This window comes from Brassica napus, chromosome A3 (genome assembly GCF_020379485.1).
Source record: "Brassica napus cultivar Da-Ae chromosome A3, Da-Ae, whole genome shotgun sequence".
Taxonomy (NCBI): Eukaryota; Viridiplantae; Streptophyta; class Magnoliopsida; order Brassicales; family Brassicaceae; genus Brassica; species Brassica napus.
The window spans coordinates 25472696-25489318 of NC_063436.1; the positions used below are offsets into that span (position 1 = coordinate 25472696).

At 36.4% G+C, this 16623-nt stretch overlaps 5 protein-coding genes across 8 annotated transcripts; 3 read left to right on the forward strand and 2 right to left on the reverse strand.

The window, feature by feature from the left end:
- Positions 1 to 1010: 1010 nt before the first annotated feature.
- LOC111214486 (probable sodium/metabolite cotransporter BASS6, chloroplastic) lies at positions 1011 to 3002 on the reverse strand. Its single transcript, XM_048762714.1, has 7 exons — positions 2747 to 3002; positions 2561 to 2646; positions 2295 to 2425; positions 1758 to 2204; positions 1427 to 1680; positions 1263 to 1345; positions 1011 to 1165 (listed from the first exon to the last, which is right to left on the reverse strand). The coding sequence occupies exons 1-7, from the start codon at positions 2916 to 2918 to the stop codon at positions 1094 to 1096; spliced, it is 1245 nt and encodes a 414-aa protein (XP_048618671.1). The 5' UTR covers positions 2919 to 3002; the 3' UTR covers positions 1011 to 1093.
- Positions 3003 to 5124: 2122 nt separating this feature from the next.
- Positions 5125 to 8680, forward strand: LOC125589970 (protein TPX2-like). Its single transcript, XM_048762718.1, has 18 exons — positions 5125 to 5366; positions 5558 to 5689; positions 5807 to 5887; positions 6061 to 6193; positions 6279 to 6381; positions 6500 to 6550; positions 6683 to 6780; positions 6865 to 6940; positions 7022 to 7084; positions 7180 to 7266; positions 7377 to 7435; positions 7531 to 7609; positions 7685 to 7750; positions 7843 to 7905; positions 7987 to 8049; positions 8144 to 8188; positions 8282 to 8385; positions 8515 to 8680. Exons 1-18 carry the CDS (start codon positions 5252 to 5254, stop codon positions 8531 to 8533), a joined length of 1437 nt encoding a protein of 478 aa, XP_048618675.1. The 5' UTR covers positions 5125 to 5251; the 3' UTR covers positions 8534 to 8680.
- Positions 8626 to 10118, reverse strand: LOC111214282 (leucoanthocyanidin dioxygenase-like). The gene is made up of 2 exons (XM_022716844.2): positions 9417 to 10118; positions 8626 to 9326 (listed from the first exon to the last, which is right to left on the reverse strand). Exons 1-2 carry the CDS (start codon positions 9911 to 9913, stop codon positions 8720 to 8722), a joined length of 1104 nt encoding a protein of 367 aa, XP_022572565.2. The 5' UTR covers positions 9914 to 10118; the 3' UTR covers positions 8626 to 8719.
- A 1254-nt stretch (positions 10119 to 11372) lies between these two features.
- Positions 11373 to 13514, forward strand: LOC111214284 (PGR5-like protein 1A, chloroplastic). Of its 4 annotated transcripts, none has more exons than XM_022716848.2 (10): positions 11373 to 11781; positions 11874 to 11986; positions 12086 to 12182; positions 12262 to 12362; positions 12445 to 12501; positions 12596 to 12672; positions 12759 to 12921; positions 13008 to 13105; positions 13180 to 13259; positions 13360 to 13514. In XM_022716848.2, exons 1-9 carry the CDS (start codon positions 11595 to 11597, stop codon positions 13247 to 13249), a joined length of 963 nt encoding a protein of 320 aa, XP_022572569.2. In that variant the 5' UTR covers positions 11373 to 11594; the 3' UTR covers positions 13250 to 13259; positions 13360 to 13514. The 4 variants fall into 4 exon arrangements, with proteins under 4 accessions (XP_022572569.2, XP_022572570.2, XP_048618700.1 ...); XM_022716849.2 differs by having other exon boundaries at positions 11403 to 11781; positions 13366 to 13514; XM_048762743.1 differs by having other exon boundaries at positions 11466 to 11781; positions 11880 to 11986; positions 13366 to 13514.
- A 245-nt stretch (positions 13515 to 13759) lies between these two features.
- On the forward strand, positions 13760 to 15806 carry LOC111214283. Its single transcript, XM_022716846.2, has one exon. The coding sequence runs from the start codon at positions 14609 to 14611 to the stop codon at positions 15722 to 15724; it is 1116 nt and encodes a 371-aa protein (XP_022572567.2). The 5' UTR covers positions 13760 to 14608; the 3' UTR covers positions 15725 to 15806.
- Positions 15807 to 16623: the final 817 nt, after the last annotated feature.

Genomic DNA, 16623 nt, shown 5'->3' on the forward strand with positions numbered 1-16623 from the left:
ATTTTAATATACTTAAGCCCAAACATTTTGTCTCTGATGTCCAGATATTCGGCCTCTCCGTGACACGCGAGCAAGGAAGGAGCGTACAGACCACACAACGCGCTCGCAAAGAAGGGAGAACGTAGACTACACAGACGCCCTACCGAGCCAACACATGTCAAAAAAAGTCCCAACCTGTTTTGGTGTCGTAGAGAGTTGTGTGCATCACACAAATCAATTTTATATATATAGATATTAACTAAATTCTCTTTATTCGAATGTTGATATCATGTATCCAAATACGCATCGTGAAACTTTCTCTATTCCCGCAACTAGTTCGTCTAGCTGCTTGTTATCATCTTCAAATATCACGTTTTTTTTAAATATGGTTAAGATGATAACAAGCAGCTACATGTATTTGCTAGAGAAAGATTAACATTACTTTCTCCATACGGTTTGGATGTAGCACATGGCTTGTGTATTCTGTTCTCCGATCGATCTTCTTAGCTAAAAGAGAATCATTCTCTATTTTCTTTTGTTTGTAATCTATCGACAACATTGAGTCAAAGCTTGTGGATGTGAGGGAATCTTTGACTCAATGTTGTAAGGCGAATAGAGAGGTATAACCGTTTAATGGTAGAAAGAAAAGTTCAAGATACAAACTCAGATCGCAAAATTGCTTGCTTAAGGTGATTAAAATTGAGGGCAAAGTCACTTGCGAAAAGAAGAAGAATGCTTACATACTTATGCATTGGCCTAACTCCCCAGATATGTGATCAGGTGATAAAGAAAAGACTGATGATGTGGTGACAACAAGTAGAGTCTGAAGCTGATCTGAAATTTTGAGAAGATACTCTAGCTAATTTAGAGTCTTTGACGTTGAATAAATGAAACGGGGTCATAGTTCAAGGGGATTAGCTTTTGGATTGGTTGAGACTAGGCCTCATCTGGGTTATACCATCGTCCATGGCTAAAGATTTTTTTGTTCTTTCATAAATTTGAAGTTCTAGTTTAATTTTAAACCGGGTTTATAATCAAACCATCCTTTATGGTGGAATCTAATTCATATAATGTTACAACAAGTTTGTACATAAATTAAAAAATTTACATTGTGTTAAATGCTTAGCTCTTTGTCGTTAGACCATATCATAACGAGTGTGAACCCCATCAATGACATTACCACCGTCTGCAAAAACACAAAAACAATACTCTCCATTGTTATTATTACAAAAAGAAGAAGATTTCTACTATGTCTAAAAAACCATTTCTGACTTGGAACTTACAGATATTGCAGGAGGAATCCCAACAAGAGGATCTTGAAAGAACTTAGTCGCCAGCGCTAGTGCCAAAAGACTACTCTGCATTCCTGTGAATTTTAACAAGAACAAAATGAAAACATGTCTCTTCTCAAAACCTTTAAAACCAAAGAGTTAGTTAAGTTCGTTACCAGTTTCATAGGACAATGTTCTTTGCAAGGCTTTAGAGTCTGGAGCGTTTCTAAAGACTGAACCGGTAAGGAAGTATCCAGAAAGGAAAGCTGAGAGATGAAACATTGTTACCAGCAACAATATGGTTGCTCCAAACGGAGACACAACCGAGTTTATGTTCAACGCCAGTGGCGCTCCAACGCAGCAAGCCGTGTCAAGAACCGATAGAACTGGGAGAAACGGTCTGATCGCATTGGATAGTTTTGGGAACAACCTATAGAAGAAGGAGACACAACTTTGAGGAACAACTGTGTGCTCATATCAATTCTCTTTTCTAATATTCTAACTCACTTGTTTAGTAGCAATCCTGCAGCAATTGGTGCGATCACGACCTGGAGAATGCTGGATACCATTCCTTTTACATCAACGGGTAGTTTCTTCCCTATAAGCAAGAGTGATAGCATCGGTGTGACAAGAACCGCCGTAGCGGTTGATAGAGATGTCATGACGATGCTAAGTGGTGCCAATGCTGGATCCGTCAAGAAAGTCGCGTAGTTTGATAGCTGAGCTCCACTAACACACGAAACCAACATGATTCCAGCACCTATTGGAGTTGGGAGCTGGAAAAGAGAGACAGCAGCTAAGCCAAAGATGAAACCAAGGAGAGGCTTGATGAGATACTGTCCAAGATAACCAAGGAGAATAGCTTTTGGTCTTTTGAAGGCTTCGAGAAAGTCTTTCTCGTTTGAATTGATACCAACGGCAAACATCAAGAAGCCTAAAGCGGGAACAAAGTACCTTAAAAGAACAAGACAGTAAGAAAGAGCTTTTCTTTTTTTTTATAAATTAAAAAAAAAACTAGCAAAAAGTGTAAAGAGAAGAGAGAACCTGGAGGTAAACCAAGTGAAAGAAGGAGGATAGAGAAGAGCTAAGACAGTACTCGCCAACACTACATGAGGAAGTATTGAGTTTGCTTTCTTCAATGTTTCCACTATAGAAGCAGCCCTCTCATTAAACATCTGACGACAGAAAGTAAACAAAACTTCTCTCAATATAAACATGATTGGTTCGAACAAAACATATAAACCTAACTAAACAACCTCCAAGTTCAACCGTTCAAAATCAAAATCAAACCAAACACATAAAAGTTGCACCTTGTCTGAACCAGCTCCAGGATCCAAACCCATGTCTGAGAACTTGTCGGATGCATATCTACGCCACAAATCTATCGATCCGCCACCTAAAAGTTGCAGAACACGATGAAAGTGAGAGAGGGGAAAAAAGGAGTAAACTTTGAATGTACCCAACAACCAAACAAGACATATAAGGTGAATCGAGACCTTGAGAAAGTGAGACAATGCGAGCTGGATAAGTCAAAGAAGAGTTCGACAAGGGGTTTAGCGGGAGAAGTTGAACACGTTGACTTCGATATGGAGCAGGGGAAGCTCGTGGTAGAAGACGAAGTTTTGATTTAAGATGCAGAGTTTCTTTGGGAATTGTGATCACATTCATTTTTATTTGCTTCCTGAGAGTTTCACGAGTTTAGCTTAAGAAGTGGTGGCTAATCTCCCAAGTAGAAGAGGTAACGAGGGGAGGGAGATCAAAGAGAGAGAGAGAGAGAGAGAGAACATATCTACACGCAATTCTTGGCCAGGCCAGGCCCAACCCGGCCCATTTTAAGATTTGATGCTATTTTAATACGTGTGACATAATGAAAACAATATTCACTGTTTGGATCATGTACTGTCACTGTCCAGTGAGATTGTTTTTAAACTATCTCTCGTTTGTGTTGCGACGGGAATCTTGTAAAAACATTAGAAGAAGCATCTTCTACAGATGAAAACGGCCTTTCGGCTACACACAACATTCTCGGCTTTTTAGGAACTGTAGCTACCACTATTCTCATCACAAAGTATAGCGAAAAGACAGCTGTGGATGGAGACCATGAAGAAAGAGGATGAAGCATTGTTGCAATAAAATCCACGTGACAAGCTCTGAGCTGCTGCTTTTGTCTCTATGCTTTTAACCTGAAACATTATACATCGTCTTCTTACATAGTTCAGGTCCGCTCCAGTATGTGAAAGAGCTCTGTTTTTTTCTTGTCTCATTGGTACTTCATTTCATTATTAAATAGTTTTTCTTAAAAAATAAATAGAAGAAAAATACGGTTAACCAATATGAACCAAGGTATGCACAGATCAAATTATTGTGACATGAATGATAAAAACTTTCTTGTTATTTGCACTGTTATCGGGAAACGATTAAAATGAGAGAATCTTCGAATAATTTACTTTTCTCGTATACGTCGAATCAAAATTATTTATAAGAATCTTGTCAGAGCAAAGTTTAATATATCTGAATGAACTAAAATTATTTCGAACATGTTAATTGATGGATAGAAGAAGATAACTGCATCTATTGTCATGGGTATCATGTTAGGCCAAAGTACGTGAATATAAACATCATCAAATAATATATATAGTATAAAGATAGTGCATATAACTAAATGTCCCGACAATTACATGTGCATATGAATCAAGTTTTTCTCTATATTTAGTTAAATTTTCATTTACTACCTTTGAAAATGTTCAACCAACATCTCCCCAAATAAATGTATCTTTGTAATCCCAAAAGTAGCGTTGGTCCAAAACCCAAAACCCTTTGAACAAAACTTATGCCTGGGAAAAACATATTATTAGATTTTCAAATTTTGTCATACCCCAAGAACCAAAAAATGATAATTTGTCCTTTTCTTTTACACAAATTTGGGTCTTTGCGTACTCTCCCATTGAACCGTATTAAATGACAAGTTTTGCTTAAAACAAAATGATGGATAACTTATTAAAATCTACAGTCAACGTCAAGCTGTGTCCACACGTACCTCATTTTCATATGAAACTGATTTCAAAATTACTTTAAATAATGATCTAAATATATCATTTTGAAGATGTTACTTTATAAAGAAAGAATTTCAATTTCCATGTAAAAAGCTTCTATCATCATCCCTCTGGCAATGCAATAGAGTGTTGCATTCGCACGTATACAATAAAAATGGAAAAAAAAAATGAAATTTTCAATTTGATAATTATTCCCATTTTAAAATAGATGTCTCAAAGCTATTGTATATGCTTATCTTAACATCATTCGAAATTTTTTATCTAATGATTTCACAAGAGTAGAAAACGAGCTTTCATTTAGAAATTTCAATCTCCATTCCATAGAATGAAAACTATGTATGTTCAACAAAAGAAGGGAGAATGCAACCGTCAGTGGCAGATACGTAAATAATGACAACACAGAAGGGTAATTATCGATCCAGCCGGAATTGAGAGTGTCGTCGAAAGCCAAGAAAGCTCGCAGACCCAGAGGCGCGCCTCGAAGCACCCCACGTAAGAAAAGAAAAAATATTAATTAGGCTCACTAATCTTCAACTGACGAAAACACCCTCACACACTCTCGCTGGTAGGGGTATAATCGTCTTATCCATGGTCTTAATTACAATTCAAAAACTTCGAGTCGTTACAAAAACCGGAGCGTCCTCTCGCTTCGCTTTTGTGCTTCGAGTGGTTTGTTTGTACACATCACAGCGCTAATACGATGTCGTTTCGTATGGGAAATTAAAATAAAACTTCTTTTTTTTTGTCCGGTAAAACGAAAATCTCAGAAACAGCGAAATTAGTGCCGTTTTCTTCTTCTGCTTCATCATCAGCAGCAGACTCAATGAATCAGAGATCTCTGTAGAAAAGTCAGTTCAGTTCCGTCAGGTTTTTGCAGAAGACGATCGGTGACTGACTTTGGAGAGCGAGAGAGAGAGAGAGAGAGAGACTGTGGAGGTTCTGTTTGATATGGAGTACGAGTTTGATGCAGCTCGGTGGTTCGATTTCACTCGGGAGGAGTCACCAGCTGAGTCTCAGTCCGCCGAGTTCTGGTTTCACTCTGCTCCCTCCTACGCTCCCTCTCGTGAGTGTATCTATCTCTTCTTCATCATCATCATAAGCTTTTTCGCTTTCGCTTCTGTTGAAAAAACTATACATTTTCCTTTGCAATGTTGGTACAATGTGATCACATTTCGATGTTTTATAATTTGCTTCTGCTCATTGGTTAGTTTCGGTTACCATTTCTTTGTTATTAAATTTGTTTGTATTTCTCAGCTTTCGTGACAAAATTGTTGCTCGGAGAAGACATGTCTGATGACAAGACCGAGGCATCCACGAAACCAGAGGAGGAAGACGGTGGCGAGAAGGATGGAGATAGCTATCGCCATCCATATTTGAATAAGACTGGTGAGTTAATGAGTATGTCTGCTTTATCTACCCTGCGCCTCTTTAATTTTTTCCCCCAGTTGATTATATACCACTAGATATGTTTATAGATTCTTTTTTTTTGTTACCTGGCTTCAGGAAATGGAATGCGTTTTGGGGTATTTTCATCCCAACAAGCTCATAACTTGAAGAAAGTTCCAAACCAACCTATATGCAAAGGTGATGACTTTATTTTGCGATAATACTCCAATTATTGTTTATGCTTTTATACACTACATTCAGGCTCTTTAATTATCTTGGAAAATTAGTTTACGTTTCTAAGTACCTTTTTGGATGTGGTCCATCTTTTGTATTTACTTTTTTTTTTGTTTGTGGTCTCTCACTTTTACCAGGGCCAACGGTTAGTAGTCACAACCACAATGATAAACCAAAATTCCGAGCTAAACCAAGCATCAGACCAACTCCAAGGAGCTCAACGCTAATGAAACCAACTGCTAGCCAGTTAGCTAAACAAAATAATGCCAGGTGACGACTGTTGGAAGCATGTTAAAGTCTTTGTATTTTTCTTTTCTCAGCTTCACCTTATACGTAGATTCTTTTGCTTGTATAGTAAATTCCATATGCAAGTGGACCAAGTTCATGAGAAAGGCTTATGTGGGACCGAAGTTCAAGCGGCCAAACGACAGAAACTTGACGGGGGTCTTCTCCGCAAGGTAGAGTTATTATCACTGTTAAAACAGTGCACTATAGTTGGTTCCCTTTTGACAGTGCACTATGTTTATCTGAAATCAGTGGCAATATAGAGTCATTTTTATCCTGTTTCTGTTTCAGGTTGCTGATACAAAGCCGGAGATGACTTTTGTTCACAAGATACCCAAGAAGGTTTGCTTTTTTTGTTTGTTGTACTCTTTGATCTTATGTATAAAGTTTAAAAAGTGTCTGTATATGTAATATTCAATATTTTTTGGGGGAAAGGGAGCACTTAATGAGATCAAAATGATTTAACTATTGCAGGATACAACTCTTGATAGAAACTCACAACATACCAGGACAAAGATTACTGTCCCACAGGAGCCTGATTTTGCTACATCGCAGAGGGCACACAGGACACGGTTAGAGCCTAACTATTTGCTGAAAATGAGTTGTTACAGTAAAGGTCTCATGTTCACATGATGTTTTGCTAATGATTATTTCAGGCAAAAAAATGATGCGAACTTAGAACAGGACTCAACAGCTGTCTATAGATTCAAAGCACGTCCATTCAACCGAAAGGTTTGTATCTGTTACTAAGAACTGTATACTGGAAATGATTTCATTGTCCTGGCCCAACTCAAGCTTGTTTATGATCTCTAGATATTTGATGCTCCTTCATTGCCCATCCGGAAAAAGAGTACTCCAAAACCAACGGAGTTCCAAGTAAGTATTAGAAATGAATTCGTATCAGCTGATATCTTTCCACACAATAACCTGGTGTAAGCCTTAGGATTACATTTATTGACTTTCCTTAACAGGAATTCCATTTGAAGACTTCAGAAAGGGCTATGCAACATTCTTCAGCAGTAACAACAAGGTCTAATCAGAGGAATGATGCGTATAAGGTAGTAACACTGTTACTTTATATTAGTTTTATTGCCTGCCCTGTGATCTTAACGAGTTCTTCTCTTATCTACACAACTTGATCCTTAAAAGTGAAATTTCTTTTTAACAGGGATCAGAAAAATCTAATATAACTGATGCACTTGACGGTATTAACAGAGAAAGTAGGAGGTATGGACCTATAAAATTGAGAAGGATTGCTTGATTTCTCACTTCAACTTGTGTTTGAGGTGTATATAAACTCAAAAGTTTAATTACTCTTGCAGACCAAACGCTATGGATATATCTAAGCATGATGTCTCGGAAGGGAAACATCTTTTTAAAGCTCGTCCTCTGAACAAGAAGGTATCCTTTCTTGAATCTCATCCGCCTGCATTATAATTCTCACACCTGATATAGGTTTTCACTCCTGTGAAACAGATACTTTCAAGCAGAGGAGACATGGGAGTCTTCAAAAATAGCAAGCGAGAAACAACAGTTCCTTTGGTATGATAGTTTTAACAATTATTTTTGCAACTGATCTTCTGTAAATGGAGTTTCCTGATGAGGATGCAAACTGTTTTTGGAATGCAACACAGGAGTTTAGTTTTCATTCAGAAAAGAGAGTTCAACCAGATTTACCAACAGACCTTTTCAGCAAGGTACATCTCATGGTTTAACGTATGATTTGTCTTATCCAGATTACTCTCATAGTTTCTTGACCCGGTTTTATTAACATACAGCTCTCCATCAAACCCGAGATCAAGCAAAATAGTGGATCCCGCTCAAGATTTCCTCAAGCAAAGGTACAGCTTGTGAACCTCAATTTCACTTTGACTATTTTCCTTTTTTCCATTTTCCAAGTCTAATCATTGAGTTGCAATATAATCTTGGTTCAAGGGCTTCAAGGAAAATAGAGTGTACTCTTTCCAAGCAGGGAATGAGGTAAGCTCTAAACTTGTTGAAAACAAAAGCAGCTAGCAATCACTTACAACCTGTGGTTTCTTAATTTCTTGTATCAATACCCATCCATCGCAGGTAACAAGAGTGGCATCTGGAAAAACAGTTTCTTCAGCTGGACATATACAATCTGGTCATAGCGGAATAGTTCCTGAAACAAACCAGCAATGGACCGCTAGTAGGTAAGCTAATAAAGTCAATCATGCAACCACTATCTTTCGTTTCATAGTCGTGTGGTGGATTCATTGTCATGGGCTTATATATCATGCTACAACAGGTGCTTATACCTTATTGCTTTTCTAATTTGGCAGGAGCTTAGGCATTCGCTGATGGTATAGAAACAGCTTTTGTAGCATATGGAATCATCATCAACAACTCCTTTTTACAGTTAGTAGCATAAGAAAAAAAAGATATAAAAAACATAAATGTAAATCAGAAAATACTTTCAAGCTCTTAATACAACATGTGGTTCATATATCTTCATGTGCTTCTCGGTTTTACTAACACATATATTAATTACACAATCTTTAAACATATATATGCCTTCAAATCTTTTGTCTCAGGCACCAACTCCTCTTGTTCGTTCCTTCTAAACAACTTATGCTCAATATGTTGAGCAAATGTCCTTGGAGGAAACTTAGCCGGAGTCTCAGCACTCACCATCTCCGGCAACGGCTTAAGAACGATCTTATCCTTGGGTGGCTCACAAAACACAGCCCAAGAGATTCTTACCTTCTCCTTATTCACCAACCCACGGTGAAGTATACTCTTAAACTTCCCATTACTAAGAATCTCCAACGTATCTCCAATGTGCATCACAATGGAATCAGGAACACATTTTGCGATGACCCATTTGCCCTCGTAGAAAAGCTGCAACCCCGGAACCATGTTGTGTAGAATGAAGGTCAAAGCGCTTACATCTGTGTGAGCTTCCACGCCAAGTGCTAGCTCAGGCTGAGGGCATTTCGGGTAATAGTTTATCTTCATTTGGAGGAGAAGTTCTTCTAAACCGCCAACTTCTTTCTCTAGACGGTCAGGCTCTAAGCCGAGACCGACAGAGAGAGCCTTGAAGACTTTTGTTGCTAGCAAACGAAGATACTTAGCGTACTCACTCGTGGCTTCTCTACAATAATCATCCATAAAAAAAATTATATAACCAAAACAAAGATTTGATTTTATGACTTTGTCTTAACCAAAAACAATCAAAACTTACACGTAATCACTTGGTGTCTTGGGCCAAAGTGAGAGATCTCTCTTGTCTTCAGGATAAACAAGATGGAAGAAGTAGTCTTCCCACTCTAGCTGTCCACTCGCGTTGTTAGCTAATTTACTTCCATACCCTTGGATCTTTCCTGTGGCTTGATCATTTGCGTACTTCTCCTTCTCCTCCACGGACAAACCGAAAAACTCTTCTCCTGCTTTCTTCACACGCTCCATCAGGTCAACCGGTACGCCGTGGTTGACCAAATGCATCACTCCCCAGTCCATAGAAGCCTTCTTGAGCTCCTCTATGCATTTCTCACGTACCGTTTCGTCTTCTGACTCGATGTTTTGTAAGTCGATGGTGGGGACTTGAGGGCCGTCTTCTTTCTTCTCTTCTTGGAAAACGTCGTTGATGCTCTCCAGCTCTTCTTTTGGACGGATGTATTCTTTTGGGATCGATTTGATTCCGCTATTTGCTAAATTCTCGACTCTTTCTACTTCAACCATCTTCTTTTGGCTGGTTTTTAAAGATGAAAACAGAGAAAGGTAAGGAAAGAAGCTTAGAACAGGGGAAAAACAGAGTACTTACTTTCTATTTTAGATTTGTTGCCAGTAAATGAAAATGTGCAAAGGCTTTCTTATAGCAAAAAATATCTCATTTTATTTTATTTTTAATTAAAAAGAAGGATTAGTTGTTGTATTAAGAAGTGTAGAGCTACCGGTTGTTAGTGGATTGTGTGAAGAAGGTTGGGTAAGTAAGTGAGTGACACACTTCATGGTCAACAGAAGATGATAGTTTGGTTTGACTGATGGTTTCACCATCCTTATAAGATCTAACGGTCAAAACGGGGGAGTTCCCGGGTCCTTGTTTGGTATGGGCTATGAAGCTCATTTAAATAGGCCCAATATAATAAACCAATCACTATCGACGATGATTTAAATAAAGGTGTTCAATTCGGTAAAATCGAACCGAACCGATTTGAACCCCAACATCACATTAGGTGGCGTTTCTTCTGCGTCCGTGCGTGCCTAAATCGTATCTCCACGTGTCGACAATATATGGCTTCATCAGTATAATTTTAAAAGGGCAATTGTCAATAATAGCACCTTTAAAGTTTATGTCTCAAAAATAGCACTAGAAGGAGAAAGTCACAAAAATGACATTCATTAAAGGGTAAAATATCCCTAATACCCTTGGTTTAAAATTAAATAAACAAATAAAAATAAATAAAAATAAATAAAATAAAAATAAAAAAAATGAAAAAAAGAATTTTTTTTTATAGTTTCAAATTATATGTTTTCAGATTCGAAATTTTTATAATTTTTTTTAATTTTTTTTTAAATTTTTTTTTTTAATTTTTTTTTTCAAATTTTCTTTTTATAATTTAAAAATACTTTTTGAAACTGTTTTTAAAATTTTTATTTTTTATTTTAGTATTTTTTTTTATAAAATTTTAAACCCTAATTCCAAAACCCCACCCCTTAACTCTAAACCCTAAGGTTTGGATTAATTAACCCAAGGGGTATAAGTGTATATTTACCTCTTTAATGAAACCTATTTTTGTGACTTTGAGCCTTGAGTGCTACTTTGTGAACATAAACTTGGTTTAGTGCTATTCTAGTCTTTTTCTCATTTTAAAATCAGTTAATTACTAAAACATTTTGACTGGTTTTATTATTAGCCAGAATAATTATCTTCTTACATGTTTTTTGAAAATAAAAACAAAACTATATCATATTATTCTCTGTAAAACTTTATTTATTAATTCATTTCTTAATCTGTTTAGATCTGAAAATACATAATTATTATAAAAAATTATTAGTAATATAAATATTAATATGGGATTGTATTATTATAGAACCTAGCATAAAATTAGGTCTATAAGCTAGTAAATTCTGTGTGTTATAATTTATTAAGGGTGGATATTAATGCTGACGTGGAAGATCTCTTTCTCCCTGATGAGAAGGGAAAAAAATATCAGAGATCTCATAAGAATTCATCTCCACACTTCTCTTATCTCTTCTTCCCTCCAAATTTAAAATTTTAATAAAAATAATAATAAATTAAAATAATCAGAAAAAAAAACTTGAAGCTCACAGTAACTCAACACTCATCTTCAACCATAGGTTCATCTTGACAAAACTTCCCCGGAAACAGAGGAAATCTCTTTTCTTTTTCCCAAGGAAAATGGGTAGCAAGATCCTGTTCAGTTTGACAAGCCCTCGTCTTTTCTCCGCCGTGTCTCGGAAACCCACCGCTTCTCTCTCTTCTCCATCTCCGAGGACTCAGTGGGCTCAGCTCAGCCCTGGAAGGTCGATCTCCTTGAGAAAACGATTCTTCTTGTTGCCAGCAAAGGCCACCACAGAGCAATCAGGTCTTCATCCTATCTCTCTGTTTCGAACTCATTCAAAGTTGTAATGAACCTTTTAAGTTTATGAGTTTTAAGTCGTTTGGTCTTACTTTAAGGTCAAGCTGGAGGAGAAGACGTTGATAGCAATATCATGCCGTATTGCAGCATCAACAAGGCTGAAAAGAAATCAATTGGTGAAATGGAACAAGAGTTTCTCCAAGCCTTGCAAGTATAACGGCTACATAAACCATCCTCTCTTTTTTTTTATATATAAGTAACAAATCTTCATGAAGAGCTTGAGCATTGTTTCTTTCTTTCTTTATTGTAGTCTTTCTATTATGATGGCAAGGCGACTATGTCGAATGAGGAGTTTGATAACCTTAAAGAGGAGTTGATGTGGGAAGGAAGCAGTGTTGTGATGCTAAGTACAGTAATCAACTATATAGTCATATCTTTTGTTTTGGTTTCTTAGGCAGAAAGTCATTGCTTTTATGAACAACGCAGGTTCTGATGAACAGAGGTTCTTGGAAGCTTCAATGGCTTATGTTTCTGGTAATCCAATCCTTAATGATGAAGAGTTTGATAAGCTCAAACTCAAACTAAAGGTTCCATTCCCTTTATGCTTCACTCAAGATAGATATATTATTTTTCTAAGCTTCTATTTTATGAATTTTTCTGGTTCTATAGATCGATGGTAGTGAGATTGTGTGTGAGGGTCCAAGATGCAGTCTCCGTAGTAAGAAGGTAAAGATAACATAAACATTCATATGCTTAGTGTTATATACTATATATATAAAGATATATATATTGACAGTCTTGTTAATTTCATTTAATGCAGGTGTATAGTGATCTTGCCGTAGATTACTTCAAAATGCTCTTGCTAAATGTTCCAGCAACCGTTGTTGCTCTCGGACTGTGAGTATATATAACCAGTTCTCTTTTTAACCCCTCAGGTTTTGTCTTTGCTAATATGTTTTCTTTCAATTTATGTGTACTTTCAGGTTTTTCTTCCTGGACGACATTACAGGTTTTGAGATCACATACATCTTGGAGCTTTCAGAACCATACAGTTTCATATTCACTTGGTTCGCTGCCGTTCCTTTGATTGTATATCTGGCTCTAACCATCACCAAACTGATCATCAAAGACTTCTTGATCTTGAAGGTAAAAAGACCATGATCACTCTCAAGGTTTGCATAAGAAAGAGTCCTTGACGAATGTTCTTGTCTCTTTATGTTTTTGTTTGGCAGGGTCCTTGTCCGAATTGTGGAACGGAGAATACCTCCTTCTTTGGAACAATTCTGTCGATCTCAAGCGGTGGCAAAACCAACACTGTAAAATGTACCAAGTAAGATTGTAGCATTAGACCTTTGCTTAGAGAGTTTTCACATATAACAAAGTATCAATCTTGCGTGGTTTTAGCTGTGGAACCGCGATGGAGTATGACTCGGGTTCTCGGTTGATCACATTGCCGGAAGGAAGCCAAGCTTGAACTCTGTGAGGTACAGTACACACCTTCATATATACTAGTTCTACTTCGTTACTTTAAATTCACATGCAACTATGAGATAGTAAAATTTTGATTTGTTCTGTTACAACAAGATGAAGATGGAAAAAAGAAGAATGGGTTTTGTCAGAGGCAAAATATAGATTTGATGCTGTATACTTAAAATCTTGCATGTTCTTTCACATGTTTTCTGATATGTAAGTATTGTGTAAGCAATAAGGGAAATATTTAATGAATATATTCACCAACCTTTCATAGGTAATATGATAGTTAATTCAAACTGCTATAAGCCATAACAAAACTTCAATCTACTTTGGTTTTATTTATTCTGTCTGAATAAAACTTTAACTTATTAAAATTCTAATTTAGGTTTTAATTTGTTCTTTTTCTTACTTTTAAAACGTACAACATGAGTAAAGGAAATGAATTGAAAAGTCTTATTCTTATTGTTAAAGTTTTGATTTCAACTCCAACTTAAAAATGATTATATAAGAAAAAAGTTGCACATGATGTATGCGGTTCACCTTCAAAATGCAAGGTTCATTTTACTTTCTACCGCTTGTTGATTTTCTTGTGATAAGAATTTTAGTTTATGCTTTTGTTCTTCCTACTTGCTCAACAACAACAAACAAGAACAATGACAAAAAAAAAAAAAACATATGATAAACATTTTATTCCGATCTTAGATAAAACTGATTTCCGGTTCACCCTTTATTCAAATCGCTGGAGCGTAAACGAGATACTGGCTTGATCACAAACTTGTTCATGCCTAAAATATTCGAAATATCCTTAATTATAACTTTCAGTTTTAATTCTTCGTGTCCTTTACTCTCCAGTCACTGTAACTCCCAAGGGAAAAAAATGGTTTACATGATTTAACCGGTACGAAAAATTAGCGTGATTAGTGCATAGTGTGGATTAGAGTGTAAAAAAGTTCAAATGGTGTGTAACATAAAGGATTGATTGATAAGAAAGAACTAAAGTCAAGAACACACATAATAAAAGGAACAGACAAAAACCATTACACAAAAGAGGAAAAGTCACACGAATATTAGCACGCCAATGTCTCTCTTCTTTGGCCTTTTATATGAAATAATTTACTAACTATATTATTATTTTTGGTTAGGAAACAAGAGTAATCATGATCATCATCTTCCCATGCTTCTATCATCATTCACCCAATTTTCTCATCCACCACTACACCGATCATTTGCTTTTCTGCTGTTACGAAAAATCATTTAAACCTATACGTTAGAACGGTCATATGCTACTTTAATAGTTATATCATGTCTTTCTGTATAAAGGTAAAAGAGAACTCTGACTAATGAAGTGTAAGTGTTTATAATGTCTGTCTACAAAACACACATCCCCACCAAGTCAAACTCTCTTTTCTCTTTACTCTTCTCCATTTCCTCCTCAACCCTAAGATCTCTTGATCCTCTCATGGATTCATTCTCCATAATCATCATCATTCTCTTCACACTTCTCTTATCATTCCACCATTCTGACTCTCAAACTGCCCAATCTACACGTCTTTTAGATCTCATGATCAGAGACTACACCATTAGAAACTTTAAGCTTAATCTCAACACAGGCACCATACAGAAAATCCATCTCCCTTCTAATTTCTCCGGTATAGATATCGACACGGTTAAGTTAAGGTGCGGGAGCTTGAGAAGATACGGTTCAAGAATCGGTGAGTTTCACATGGGCGCTGGCGTGACGGTGGAGCCATGCCCGGAGAGAGTCATGCTGGTTAGACAAAACCTCGGTTCAAATTGGTCTTCAATCTACTCTACCGGTTATAACCTAACCGGTTACAATTACCAGCTCGCATCACCGGTTCTTGGTCTGTTAGCTTACAACGCTAACCCTGACGGTGTGGCCACGAACCCTTACGAGGTTAACGTTGTTGGTACCGATCAAAACCCAATATTGATCGATTTCTTGAAGATCACGGCAAGTGATAACCCTAAGCCAACGAAGATGAACTCATCAGTCTTGTGTGCGTGTTTCACAAGCAACGGTAGCACAACGTTTAGTGATCAAGTATCACCTTATGTTTGTAAAGGAACAAGACAAGGGCATTACGCTCTAGTGGTGAAGACAGAAGCTAGAGGAAAAGATATTGACAGTAGTGGTGGTGGGATGGTGACGCCGTCGACGGAGGTGGACGGCGGCAGCGGAGGAGGAAAGTTGAGCCGGTGGAAAGTAGCGGTGGGGAGTGTGATTGGGTCGGGGATTGGAGCGATTCTGTTAGGGTTGTTGGTGGTGGCGATGTTGGTGAAGGGGAAGAAGAAAGCAGAGAGAGAAGAAATGGAGAGGAGAGCTTATGAAGAAGAAGCTCTTCAGGTTTCAATGGTTGGTCATGTTAGGGCTCCTACTGCTTCTGGAACTAGAACTCTTCCTGTAATGCCCGATGATAGGTATAAAAACACTCATTTGAATCATCATCGATAAAAACAAAAATTAATTTGTTTTCTGATTTTCCCAAAATTTTGTGTTAATTGAGTTTCTTAATATAATTTTTTTTACATAATTACTTTGAAAGAAATCCAAAGTGAAATTCCATTTTTTTTTGGTTAATAAACCGCTAGAATCCTTTTTTTCTCCCTCTGCAAAAGTGAAAACTTTTACAGAATGGAACATTTTCTCTTTTAATGGTACTATATATATGTTTTTCTAAGTTGGTATATATATATATATATATATATACATATATGTTACCCCCCCCCCCCCCCAATTTTCACACTATAAGATTTGATTATTTTCATTTGAATTTTCTTTTACATTTTAATTTACCCGATTTGTTTCTTTTATATTTCTGATTTCATGAAAAAGATATTTCCATGATTCCATCCTCCACACATCAACAAGGGACATGTCCTTAAAGTGAATGCTATTTTCACCAAACATCGTAATTACATGGAATTTCTTTAATTTTATTTTATTTTATTTTAAATTTATTTGCTTCTTTTGTTTATATATAAAATTATACAAATCTTGTTACAACTGTCTCTTAATTAAATGATGTACTATATAGAAAACAAATCGCCTAACTCAGAACGTGAGACGTTAAAACAAAAACATCTACTCACTTCTTCATCTACTTGCAACTTGCTAGTAAAATTCATTCATTTTAGCAAGATGTTGATTTACTTTTTAAAACATTTTTCAATTTTGATTTATTAATTGATTAATTAATTTCTTACGATAGTAAAAAAGTGAGGTTTTTATCCGATTGGTTTTATTAGTATGTCTAAGATTTAAGTTTTGCTTTAAAAAATATTTAAGTTATATTTTGTTTGCTTCTCAAGAAATTTGGTAATGGAAAAAAATTTCAACTTGATAAAAGTAAG